The 13,168-nt window shown below is 54.7% G+C and overlaps 2 protein-coding genes across 5 annotated transcripts in view; one reads left to right on the forward strand and one right to left on the reverse strand.

Annotated features, from left to right (window-relative positions):
• The window catches only part of SEPTIN11 (septin 11), a 47,850-nt gene extending 45,183 nt beyond the window's left edge, over positions 1 to 2,667 (reverse strand). For all 4 annotated transcript variants that reach the window (XR_011679827.1, XM_071431231.1, XM_071431233.1 and 1 more), the window contains exon 1: positions 2,519 to 2,667. Coding sequence is in view for 3 of the 4 variants with exons in the window: in XM_071431231.1 (XP_071287332.1) it covers positions 2,519 to 2,545 (27 nt within the window). In the remaining variant the exon portion in view is untranslated. The remainder of the gene's footprint in view (positions 1 to 2,518) is intronic.
• Positions 2,668 to 6,472: 3,805 nt separating this feature from the next.
• Positions 6,473 to 8,705, forward strand: SOWAHB (sosondowah ankyrin repeat domain family member B). The gene is made up of 2 exons (XM_071432682.1): positions 6,473 to 7,716; positions 7,795 to 8,705. Exons 1-2 carry the CDS (start codon positions 6,473 to 6,475, stop codon positions 8,585 to 8,587), a joined length of 2,037 nt encoding a protein of 678 aa, XP_071288783.1. The 3' UTR covers positions 8,588 to 8,705.
• Positions 8,706 to 13,168: the final 4,463 nt, after the last annotated feature.

Consider the following 13,168-nt stretch of genomic DNA (forward strand, 5'->3'; position numbering starts at 1 on the left):
CTCTTCCATACTCAGATCTACAAACAAACCATCCAACACTGCTCAAGATGCTGGGAATTAATCCAAGAGGAAGAAAAGTGTCCCCTAGCCAGCACATCTCAACAGCTTCCAGACTGGAAGTGGCTTATCTCACACTGAGCCCAGATGACCACAGCATGCTCTCAGCCTGGTGCATGTTTAAGCACAGAAATGGATTTCATCAGCTGAAAGCTCCCACAGCAGCTCCCAGCACCCATCCTGCCAAAACTTTGCTTATGCATGCCTCTACATTTGCATGCCAGGATCAGTCTCCATTAAGTCAAATAAAATTACAGGCAGCACATTACACATGTGCCTCCACATCTGTGGGATCAGAGCCTTAAAGGGAAAGCCTCCCATCCTACCAAAACACGCCCTGCTCGACTACAATTAAACACAGACACTTCAGAGCAGTTCACTCAAGTTATTTTTCTATGCATACTTTTACAATTGACATAATGTCATATCCTGCCAGGACGTAAAAGGTTGTGACTCAGGAATGTTATCATCATTTTAACTCCAACTGACTCGCTTTTGGTTTCATTCCTTTCCTTTTTCTTTCCCCCCCCTTCCTTTAATTCTCCCTCCAACAAGATACATGCCACTCGCAGCTCCACTTAATCATGTTTTGTAACGAAGTTGGAAAGGCAAACCTTCACCAGTCTTGCCTTGCTCTAACATATAATTAATTCTTCCTTCCGACTCCCTGCCACCCTCCCAGCAGCACAACAGCAGCATGCAAAGTGGGAGCAGGGAGGATTAGATAAGGAGGTACATAAGAGAGAACATGCCCAACACCTCCTGAGTGCCAGGCCACCGTCCTTTCTTCTCTTATCAACCCAAGATAAAACAACTCCCTTGTCCAAAAATCACGGATTCCACAGGATGGAGGGTCTGCCCGGCAGCTGCTTCCGAGGAAGCTGAGTGCCCTCTGCCTTCCCTCTCCCACATGCTTCTCTCATGCTGATGGATGCTTCATCCTCCAGTCAGTCCCACTGGGCTGGACTCAGCAGTCCACAGACAAGAATTTGGTTTAACTGGTGCAAAACCCTCTGTGGATGCGGTTCTGGGATGGCTGTGGACTTGGATTCACCAAAATAACCCAAGGGGCTCAGCAGCAGGACCAGTTTAACATAATTTAAAAAAAAGCGCCAAACACATTCACAAGAACAAACAGCAATTACATCTTGCAATAAGCGACGTTCCTGAGCCTATTCATGCTGCAAAGTTACTGCTCCACACAAAGCCAAAAGGCTCTGCTTGGCAATACCCTTCAGCTCGCCCTAAAAAATCATCTGAAGCCACACTTTCAATGCATATTCTTACACTGAAAGCCAAACTTCAATTTCCAAGCATGCTTTAGACCTTAAGATCAAGGAAACATTTCAGAAGAAGCCTTACAAATGGCTGGTATAATTTACAGGCATTCAGTTAAGAAGCACCAGCTCTCATTTTGCTTAGTAGCATAACTTCCCCACCACCAGTAACACCATTAACCCCATCTCTATACATTTGCTTTTCCACATCAGAGGAACCATACAGCCCCGCAGATCCGCAAGCACATAATAAACGCTAAAAGAAACTTGTCTCATCCTGGTCACATCTTGAAGGCAGACCATTTTCTTATTTTGAGAGGGAGTCACATGCAAGTCCTCCACTCATGGGCAACTTCTATGTTACTCCCAAGCACTGAAAAAGTTACCGGGAAGTCGGTCAAGTCTCTCCCTCCTCTGGCCGACAATGCACAAAAGTGCATTCAGTCTGGTCACGGTGGAGTTTCATTCACATTTCTGCAAAGCTGGACGCCAGAGAGCTTTCCTTTTCTTTCTCGGCATATTTCGTTGTTGTGGGTTTGGGGGCTTTTTCACTTTCTCCCCGTCAGGGGAAAATCTTTTGTCTTTCTCAAAACGAATATAAAACCCTCTCGGCCACCACACCCCCAGAAAAACGGTCACGCTGGAAAACGCAGGACACGCGTGCCCCAGAACACTTCCATGCCGGGACTGCCGTGCCGCGCCCGCCGCAGCCTCCCGGGGAGCGCGGGCCCGTCCCGCCCGCCGGCCGCCCACCCGCACGGGGCACAGCCCTTCCCGCTCTCAGCTTTCCCATTCACGGGCAGCGGCGGGGCAGATACACCCAGGGGAAGGCACCAACACCTCAGCGGCGGCGGACGCAGCCCAGGACCATCCCCGCCGTCCCCCCCGGGGCTCCGGGAGCAGCTGCCCGCCGCCGCCACGGCCCCGCCGCAATCACGAGCCGCGGCCACAAAACGGGGCCAAAAAAAGTTTTGCGCGGGCTCCCCCGGCCCCGGAAAGGGGCAAAGCCGGCGCGCCGCAGCGAGCCCACCGTGCCCCCCGGCACCGCACCCTCGCAGCCCCCCGTGAGCACCGCACCCCTACAGCCCCCGGCACGGCATCCCCAGCGCTGCGCCCCTGCAGCCCCCGCCGCCGCGCTCCGGCGATCCGGCCCCGGCCCCGCGCTGCCCCCCGGCCCCGCGCACCGCCGGTCTGCCCACGGCCACGGCCATCGCGGTGCGGTGTCTGCGCTGCGCTGCCGCCCGCCGCCTCTGCGCTGCCTGCTAGCACTGCAACATGGCCACCCGGCGGGGAGGGCCCATGCGCAATGCAAAGGGGCCGGGCGGCGAGGCGGGACCCCCCCGGCCCTCCCCCGGGGCCGCCAGGCAGCGCGGGCAGGCGGCCGGCGCCGCCGCGCCGCTCGGGGAGCCCCGAAAGTCGGCGGGAGTCCCGGGGGGCGGCAGTCAGTGCCCAGCGGTAACCCCCCACTAATCCCTCTCCTGCCCACGCCCCCCACGCCGGGCCGCGGTACCCGGCCCCTTAACCCCGAAGGGTCTCTCTCGCCCACCCTGGCAGTGCCACAGATGAACATACAGACACATCTGCTCCAGAGACCCTTGCAAAGAGATAGCCAAGCAAGCGCTCAGCAAGATCCTCCTCAGCAAGGAGCACAGGGATTCAGCAAAGAGGTATTTCTAACAAGGAGGCACACAGAAGCCCTTAACGGCCTTGTATAAACAACACAGAGGACAAAACCTGCTACCTCATTCCTCTTGTTTCTCTGAGCACTTCTGTCAAATACACAAACACAGTTTTTCAACAAACTTGGTATACCAAACAGCAGCCAAGGTGGCCAGTTGCTCTCCCATGTCACAGCATGTCACAGGTGAGACAGCCACAATACAGAGTATCACCACACCACTTGAGAAGGTTTCAAGCGTCTGCCCTTCTTGCTCTTTAGCCCAACCTTTCACACCCCTCATGGTTCATGCACTGCACCTGTGTGCTCTCTGTTCCCTGCAGTGATTGGTCAGTGCACCTGGGCACTTTATGGCTCGTTACCTTCAACAATGTTCACCTGCTGCCCACAGATGTAAGCCCATTGGGGATGAGGCTCAGCAGCCCCACTCCCAATTCCACAAACTGTGTGCCCACACTCCCGCTCCACTAAATGACTTCTAGGGCTGAAAAGAAGCATTGCTGGCTCCTTGCCACTCCAGCTGACAAACACTTATCCTGGTGTTGAGCATGATATCCCTTTACCTAAAAGGTGGGGACTCTTAGGGCTAAACTAAACATGTCTGCTTGCAAATTTTTGGCCAAGGTAGGGATGAAGAAAAGGCCCTGCACTGCTTTGTGAGACATAAAACCCCAAAGGGCTACAGAAGACAAGAGACCCTGTTTGCTGCACACTTGAAGGATACACTGAATTATGGACACCCCAGAGCTACCCCCATATAAGAACATCCACAGAATCAAAAGAAAAAAGCCAGCAGAATAAAAACTGAGAGCACAAGTAAATGAGTAGTGGTCACCCAAGGTAGTGGTCAGCAAATAGAGCTTCACAGTGCACTTACCATTTGTAGCCCCTTTGATGTCAGGCTCATCCCTTTCCCTCCAAAAAAAACTATTTCTGTATGGCTATGTAGTAACACATGGCTGTTTGAAGAGGACTACAGAGTCCAGGTATCGCCTTCCTGCAGCTTTTATAATTGTGTTTTGAAGAACTCAGGAGCTGATCTTGGAGAGTGGTCACCCACACCAGCTCCTGCGCCCCCAGCCTGAACCAGAACCAATGAAGTGCACTACCAGACCCTCCTCCCCCACAGCAGCTGCAGATCTGCACCTGAGCAGTGCCCTCAGCTGGGTACAGGTACAGCCCCCACCAGCAAAGCTGCTACCCCAACAGACATGCAAAGGTGTCTATCAAGAACATTTGGCAAGCATAGCTGATGCAGGGCTTTCATCACTCTAACATGTCAGGCGTTAATGCCAAGATCCGAGGGAGGCTTCAACATTAGACTCATTATTGCTCTTGTAGCAAATTCCTCCTGCACGCACAGCTCCAGGTGAGGAGGTGCTGAGCCAGTCTGCGCCGGGAAAGGCGCCCGGACCAGTGCAGCCTCTAGTGGAAACCTGGTGATCCTATCTAAAGAGCTGCCCTTGTGGTACCTGTGGGTGAGGCAGACAAAGCTTCCCCTCGTCTGGATTAGAGATGCATGATACTCCTACACCAGCATAACTCAACCAACATGAAAATCTCCTGTGCTCACAAAACCTTGATGTGACTCACCGTGTCCTTCCTAGGCCTGGAGCTGGGAGAGCTGTGGCCACATTTCCTCCATGATACTCACACACAGACACCTTTCTGGGTATGGCCATCCACGCTGAAAGAGCAGGGGGAGAAAAACATCAGCACAAAGAAACGTTTTGCCACCTTCCCAGAGCTCAGCTAGTGCAGCTCTTTGCAACTGTTAGTGTTCAGTACCTTGCTCCTCAAAATTTCGTACCCATTGCTAACAAATCAATGCCTGGGCAAAGGGAATTGCCAGCCAGCCCCTCATTCCAGAAACCCCATAGAAACTGGTTCAACGTTTCCAAAGAGAATTGCCAGCCCCTCATTCCAGAGATCCCACAGGAACTGCTTCAACATTCCCAAAGATGTTAGGCATACATTTTGCAAAGCCACAATATACAGAGTATCATCATACCAATTCAGAAGGCTCAACGTATACCCAGTGACACCATACCACAGCCAAAGGCTTCAAGCACCAGTCGGTTTGTTCTTTAGCCCAACCTTTTATACCCTCATGGTTCATGCACTGTACCTGTGCACCCTCTGTTCCCTGTGGTGATTGGTCAGTGCCCCTGGACACTCCATGGCTCGTTACCCTCAACAATGCTCACCTGCTGCTCAGAGCTGGAGCCCATTGGGGATGATGCTCGGCCACAGCCCCACTCCCAGTGACCACAAACTGTGTGCCCACATGTACAGCAGCATCTGTTGCAATCTCTGTCCATGGTTTGTGAGGGCTGCACATGCTTCTGGTTTTGCAGCAAGCTGTAGGATACTCCAGCTGCTTACATGACAGGCAGCTAAAAATATTTATGGATAGCTGGGAGCCTGCAGCAGAGATGGCTTCTGAAGTGTGACTTAGGGCCTGACCCAGACCTCTTTAAAGCCACAGAGCCCACACTGAGCTCAGTCCCTTAATTCTCTGACTGCGAGACAGAAAATCCAGCACACCTCTCCCACACTTTTGCCCACTATTCAGTCCCCAAACTGCTTGGGACAGGGGCTGTCATTTGTTCAGTGTGCACAGGGCACACTGCCCACGGGAGCACTGATCTTACCATCCCTCTCAGCTGTTATGTACACGCTTGTGGTATCAGCATGGGCAGTATAGAACAAAGTGAGATCCCCACAACAGCACATCGTGTGTCCAACCTCTTTCAGCCATGCAGCAGATACAGAGATGAGATGTGGTGAGATACGATACGACTGCAGACACTCGTGGTGTTTGTGTGTGGTTGTTGTACATGGGTTGTTGTACATGTTGTAATAACAGCTACCCCAAACCACAGCAGACTTGTGAGTCTTTACTGTCAGTTTTCCTAAGTCCACATTTCCTGCACCACAGGGCAGTTCAGGATGGGACGCACCTCTGGTGTTTGGGTGTTTCATGGAGCACTGAATGTCCCTGAGGATGGAGACCAACCCTCTCCAGCCAGCCTCTTCCCATAGCTGACCACCCTCACTGTAAAATAGTTTTCCCTCACACACAAATGGAATTTCCTGCATTTCAATTTGTGCTTATCATCTCCTGTCCGTTCACTGACACAATGACTGATAAGCAGCTCTTTGGTCTCGCTGCCTGCCAGCAAAGGATCCTCGCACTTCTCACCTCCTCCCGCCCCCCTAGCCTGCTCCTCTCCTTCCGTGTCACCTCTCCTCAGCGCTGTCACCCCAGCTCGCACCTCCACGGGCCGCCACCCGGGGCAAAGGCGACCGTGGGGTGGCGGCCCGGCCACGGAGGAGGAGGAGGAGGAGGAGGCGGAGAGGCCCGGCGCGGCAGGAGGCGGGTTTCCCCGCCGCACCTGGGTGCAGCGCCGAGCACCGAGGCACAGCACCGAGCGCCGAAAGCCGGCCGGCCCGGAGCATGGCGCGGGAGCTGAGCCAGGAGGCTGTGCTGGACTTCCTCTGGGCGGCCGGGGGGCGAGCCCCCAACACGGCGCTGCTCCGCCACTTCCAGCGGTTCCTCCGCGACCCGGCGCTGACGGAGCAGCAGCGGCGAGAGCGCCGCGAGTACTTCAAGAGCCTCGTCAATTCCCTGGCCACCGTCCACCCCGCCGCCGCCCCCGGCGCCTCCAAGGACATCGTCCTCCGCCGCAGGTACCGCGACCTCCTCGATGAGGAGCTGCCGCCGCCGGAGGAAGAGCGGGAGCAGGAGGAGGAAAAGAACGAGCCGCCGCCCCGACGCGACCCCGACGGGCGGCGCGGCCCCCGCGGGGAGGCGGCGGAGCAGGGGCGGCCCGGCGGGGCGGGGGGCTGCTCCGCCCGGGGCCGCGGCGGGCCGTGCTGCGAGTGCCGCCGGGCGCGCCGCGCTGCCGCCGCCGCCGTCCCCGCGACACCGCCCACCCCCCGGCCGCCCCGCTCCCGCTCCCCGCCGCCCCCTCCGCAGCCGCCTCCGTACCGGACCGAGCCGCCCCCGTACCGGACCCAGCCGCTGTCCTCGGGCCCCTGGGCGCTTCGCCCCGGCGGCGCAGCGCGCCCCCGGCCCCCGGCGCAGCCGTCGGGTCCCGGGGCGCTGTCCCCCGCGGTGCCGCCCCGGTCCCGATCGCCGCCGCTGCCTGCCGCCGGGCTGCCCTCTGCCACAGCGTCCCGGTGCCGGACGCCACCGCCGCCATCGGGCCCGGAGATGCCGCCTCCCTACAGGTTGCCTCAGCCCCGATCTTTGCCGCAGCCCGCGACCGGGATGCCCTTGCTGAAGGCTCCACGGCCCTCAGCAAGCCCGGAGAGGCGAACCCCCGCCGGATCCATCCCGTCCCCGCTGCTGTCATCGGGCCCCAGGCCGCTGTCCCCGCGGGACCTGCCGCCTTCCCGATCCTTGCCGTTGCTGTCCGCCCCGGAGGTGCTGCCCCTGTCCCGCTCCCTGCAGGCACTCCCTGCCAGCCCCTCCTCATCGCCATTGCTTTTGTCAGGCCCCGAGGCGCTCGCTTCCACCAGGCTGCCCCCATCGCAGTCCAGGTCCCTGCAGCAGCTCCCCACCAGGCCATCCCCAGATCTGCCGAGGGGATCCAGGGGGCTGACCCCCAAGGGACCAACCCAACTTCAAGTCCTGCGACTGCACCCGTGTCAAAGCCTGACACTGCCATCAGGTCCTGGGATCCTGCCCCCCACCAGGTGCCCCCCACTCCAATCCCTGTCACAGTCCGCCACTCTCCCTTCCCCATCCCGTGCCCTGCAGCCACCCCTTGCCAGGTCACCCCCATCCCAGTCCTTGCTGCCAGCACAGGGCCCCGCAGTGCCCCAAGCCGCAGACAGCCAGCCCCCAGCACCGCTGCCTGTTTTCCAGAGCATCAGGCGCCAGCTCGCTTTGTCGGAGGCGCAGGGCACCCCCTCCTCAGCACACGATGACTGTGGGCGGCAGCCTCGCTCCATGCTCGCCAAGAGCTCCCCTAGGAACGCCACAAGCCGGGGGCCCCTGGTGCCGCTGGGACAGCGGGAGCATGCCTGGCTGGTGGCAATGTCAGCAGGCTGCTGGGCTCAGGTGCGAGGGCTCTTTCTGGAAGAGCCTGAGCTGGCCCTGCAGAAGGACTTCATATCAGGCTTCACGGTCCTTCACTGGCTGGCCAAGCACGGTGACGGGCCGGGCCTGCAGGAGCTGGCAGCGGTGGCGCGGCAGCTCGGGCTGGCCCTGGACGTGGACGCCCGCTCAGGCTGCGGGTACACGCCACTGCACCTGGCTGCCATACATGGCCACCAGCTTGTCATCAAGGTGCTGGTGCTGCAGCTGGGGTGCCAGGTGCAGGTGCGGGATGGCAGCGGGCGCCGGCCCTGGGAATACCTGGGCAGCTCCACCTCGGGGGAGATCTGGCAGCTCCTGGAGGCACCCCGTGGCACAATCATGTTCCCCACGCAGCCCCTGGCCCCCCGCGCTTCCTCTGTCAGCAAGGTCTCGCCGTCCACCGGCAGGGCAGCGCTGCCTGCCTGCCTCAGGGTGCAGCTCGGCCATGGGGCAGTGTCCCACCAATCCAGCAGCGACAGCGACTGAGACAGCTCCCGGCATCCCTGCCAGTGGAGATGGGACCTTGGTGGCCACCCTGAGAGAGGAAGCCACGCAGGCACAACAAAAGTTGTGAAACAGACTGAACCTACTGGAGAATGTACTTTTAAATTATTCCAATGAACTGTTGTCTGAGCCTCTCTGCCCTCCCTCCCATTTCTTGCTTTTCTACCAGCAAACGATGCAGTAACTCTGCTGGAAGCAGGAAGAACCCTCGGGAGGCAAGTCCTCTGCAGCCCACAGGGCCAAGACCAGCTGCTGCGTGCAGCCACGACCACCAGCATTAATGGGACCATGGCTTTGGGGTGAGGCTCAAGTCTGGCCCCAATCCAGGTAGAGCACTTGCTTTTGCTGACAGTGACAGATTGTTGTTGGTCCCGGGGTTTGCAAAACACTTGTTTACACCACCTAAATTCTGGGGAGCAGTAAAATGACATCCCTTTTTAATCCCAGCAGATTAAGGATGAGTCCCTCTTTTAAAAATGCAGCTGATCAAGATCCAGCCTTCCAGTGAGTAGGGAAGGGCGTTTCCCAGGCCACCTTGCCCACCATTCCATGCTGAAAGGAATGCAGGGTAGCACCACAGCCCTGCTCCCCTCCACAGCTGCCTGGGGCTGCCCAGCAGTATCTCTGCTGCTCCCTCATTCCTGCACCTCCAGTTGCTCTCCTCACACCACAGGATTAGGAAGTGGTACTTGTGTTGTGGCTAGAGCCCTGTTCCCACGCCCCAGCACGGAAAGCATTCCGGTAGGATTGTGTGTTGGGCAGAAAAGGAGCTGTGCTGTAGTATGAGTCCCAGCCTTGCAGAGGAAAGGCAGTTTCATAACCAGAGCTGCATCTTCCCAGAGACACCAGCCCCAAATTGCCTGTTAGGTGTTTATGTGATGGGGGCAGGTGGGACTGGGGGCCAAGTGCAGTCATGAGGTGTCCAGTGGAGTAATTCCTCAGAGTTTACAAAAATCAAACTGTCTTTAGGAATCTCAGTGGATTGTGTGGGTCCTATAATGTACTCTGCTCTCTGCTTTAGCATAAATGAGCTTCTAAAGTGTCAAAAATTGCAACAAGTTCATCTTGCACCTAATCTGTCCCTCCTATAGATGCTCTGTGGAGGCAGGAAGTGAGCTAAGATACATGAGACAGGGATCCAGTGCTGCCAGGTTGATGCTGCTGCTGGGTGACCCTGGGTGTAGGACCAGTGAAACTGGGACTTCTGTCTCAGCCTCAGTGGGAGGCTTTGGGGCACAGCAGAGCAGTAGGTGGGAGCGCTCATGCATTTGAGGCATGTGTGTGAGTGCCTGCAGTTTCGGGGAGGAACAGGAACGAGGGCAGCAGAACCTGACCCTTGCATAACACGCGTGCCAGGGAATGCCTCGAGTCCTTGCTCAAGCACTAATTGAGGTCTCCGCTTTGCTTGGGGTTTATTTGAGGGAGGAACATTTTCCTGCACAAGGGAAGCTACTCTGCCTGACTCTCGGGCCACAGAAGGTTGAGGCCTTTTCCCAGCCTGTTTTTCTCCCTTTACAGGGATAGGGTTCAGTAAACCAAAGTAGTGTCCTATAAGAAATTCAGCTGTGAAGTGGTTTCTGAGCCACCAGCAGGAGAACATGGAGGGCCCTCTGGGACTTCCCAGAGCAGGAGGAATCCTGTGTATTCCCCCTTCTCTTCAATCCAGCTGGGGTTTATACTCTAGGTCACACCAACACACAAAGTATCTGCTGCCTGATGAAGCAATGAAGCCTTTTCTACCACATTTAGAGCCATTGTCACTACTCACATCATATACCAGGCTCCCTGGGGAAAGGGATCCCTAAGGCCTTCCACAAGCCTTGGCTACGAGCTCCTAAAAGCAACCCTGTTGGACAGGGGATGTCAAGGATGCCATCAGAGCCATCCTGTACAGAGAGCTTCTCAGAGGGAACCCCAAATAAATGAAGTTTGTGAGCTGACTGAAACTGGGGCGGGGGGCATATTTTTTTTCTCCAAAGACAGCTTCCAAAGAACAAGGTTTTCCCCTTTGTATCTTCCATGCTGCTACCTTGGGATTCTCATCTTACAGCCTTTCCCTGACCTTTCTCCGTGACGCAAACCAAAGTGGTGCTTTCTTTTCCTGCACACTGTTTCAGCCCTTGCCTGTCACCTTTTTCAGAGCCCTTTCCTCTCCCTGGCAGTGTTGTCAGGCTGCTGAACTAAATAAGTTGTGACCTGATTTTGTGATCACTGTTTGCTTGCCTATTGAGATGAGACAGATAAGCTGGATTCTCCAAATTTTGAATTACAGAGCAACTGTTAGGAAGCTCAAAACTTTCCATTCTGGATTCAGTGTGCATTCACTCTGGTTTATCACCTCAGTGGTATTAGGACTGCTTACTCTACTTATACTGCACAGCTCCTACACCACACAGTTATTTGGGGGAATAACCACTCTTTTAACTCCCAGAAAGCCTCATCCTCCCAAGTTTTCTGTGGGTGAAATAAGCAGTGGACAGGGTGAAACCCATCTCCAGCCCATGGTGGGAGGCAGGGTTCCCTCAGCCACTGCTACCCTGGTGCGTCACAGATCCAGTCAGCCAGGAGTAATCCACCACTGGATACACACACATGCAGCCTGAGCATCTCCATTTCCAAGTTCTCCTGATCTCCTTGCTACTTACTTGTCAGCCTGCCCGGCCCCTTCCACACCTGCGCACGCTGCTGTTTCCTCATTGCAGCTGGACGTGGCTCCTTGCCTCACACCCAGTCCAGGCATCTGACTTTGCACCGCCCTGAAACGCAAGATTAACGCACAGCAGGACTCTGCCCTCTCCTCTCACTGCATTTAAACACACCTCCCACTTGGCGGCTGCTGCTGCTGCTGCTGCTGGTCAAGTCCACCCCTCCCCTCTGTCACGCTTATCTCTGATCAGCTGCTTTGTACTCCAAAGCCCACGTCCTGCAGAGGGGGAGGGCGTTTCCCTGCCTTGGCCTTTGCCCAGCACAGGTTGTCAAACCTGAGCCTTAGGAAGGCCTGGCAGAGGTAACCCCTCATGACCCACTCACGGGGCACACCCCTCACGCCCACTGTGCCATGGCTGAAAGCAGGCGCGCAGCATGGCCATATGTTCAGCTGGATCCACGCCTCGGGACAAGGACCAAAGGCTGGAGCAATGGTGGGAGCCCAGCTCAAAGAGCCCAAGAGGCTTTTGTGCAATTAAAAAAGTGTTCCTGGGCAAGGCAGGTGAGCAAGAGCACAGAACATTGCAAACTGAAACTAATGGCTATAGGACCCTTTATACCACAGCACTTTATGAAGCAGAGGCAAACAGAACTTGAAGAATTAAAAAAAAAATTGGAGAGTCCATCACAGAAAACATTTTTTCTTACTATGACAAAATTCATTTTGAATTAAATAGTTTGTATACAACTCCACAGTGAGAAGAAAGTCTTCCACACTTTTAGCAAGTAATGAAACAATCACAAATGCTACTAAATGCTGTTAAAGCTAGAATTTCTCATCACTACATTTACTACAGGTAGCACCAGATGTAGGTTAGCAGAGTGGGGTTTAGCATAAGAAAGCCCCCCACCCCTTCCCAATTAATACTACAGCCTGAATTTCCCCAGCAAATGAGAACTGTTAGCCTTTCAGGGAAATACAAATATTGTCTTTGGAAACTCAGTCACACTGGAAAGCTCTAAAAGGAGAGTTCTTAGTTAAGTTAAATTAATACCCCTCATCCCCATCATGAGTCTATTTAAGCACAGAAAATGTGTTTTACCATTAATTAAAATAAATATATTTTAGGATACCAAGAAAAGCTTGGTACAGAGGCACTATTGTGTTAAACACTTAACTGAGCACATAGTGAAATACTTGTCTGTAAAGACACAGATGGGTGATCTCGTGGAAGTTGGTTTTCTCCTAGAGCTGTTAATTTGATCTGGTGGAGCAAACTACTTTTTGGATGGTTTAAATAAGCCTAAGGCTCATGGTATTTTAAATCTGGATAGGATTTCAGCAAAGGCACTTAAGCTCCTCATACCTACCGGACTTCCTTACAGTACAGGCTGTCATAAAATAAAAAGTAACCCAGAATCTGTTTGTGAAATACATCTTTACACTGCTCTTAAGATTTTTTTAGCTCTGATGGTACTGGAGGAAAGCACAAAACTGCTCATGGCAGATGGGTCTGATAAAGATTTTGGGCGCTTTCGTTGCTATGTGATAGTGTTTCATAGGCAGCCATGCTCTATGTGCTCAAAAGCCACAAGCTATTTAAAATTAATTGTTTAACAAGTGTCAGTTTCTGCTGTGAAGGAAAGGCCCATCAAAACTATTGGCAAGGTCCTCCACACAAGCATGTCTGTCCATGTGGACTGGCCTCAGTTTGCATTTCTTTTGCTTCCATGGCAAGGAAGGACCACAGTCCTTCAGGATGTGTCCCAGCAGCTTCCCCCTTGCTGAGGGGCCTCTGTAAAGAGAGATCTTGGTTTAAATATTTTCTTTTAGCCTTTCTGAGTCACAGCTCGAGAGTGAAGGAATGTTCTAAAGAATTTGATACCAGAAGAGATATTTTATAGACTTTCATGAAG

Source organism: Agelaius tricolor, unplaced genomic scaffold, assembly GCF_023055355.1.
Source record: "Agelaius tricolor isolate 1412-34295 unplaced genomic scaffold, bAgeTri1.0.p SCAF_8, whole genome shotgun sequence".
Taxonomy (NCBI): Eukaryota; Metazoa; Chordata; class Aves; order Passeriformes; family Icteridae; genus Agelaius; species Agelaius tricolor.

What these genes read in the sequence shown, in the direction of transcription:
- SOWAHB (XM_071432682.1), top strand. Translation starts at nt 6,473, where the DNA reads ATGGCGCGGGAGCTGAGCCAGGAGGCTGTGCTGGACTTCCTCTGGGCG. An exon ending in GGGATCCTGCCCCCCACCAG is followed by an intron (nt 7,717 to 7,794) that starts GTGCCCCCCACT and finishes ACCCCTTGCCAG; the next exon opens with GTCACCCCCATCCCAGTCCT.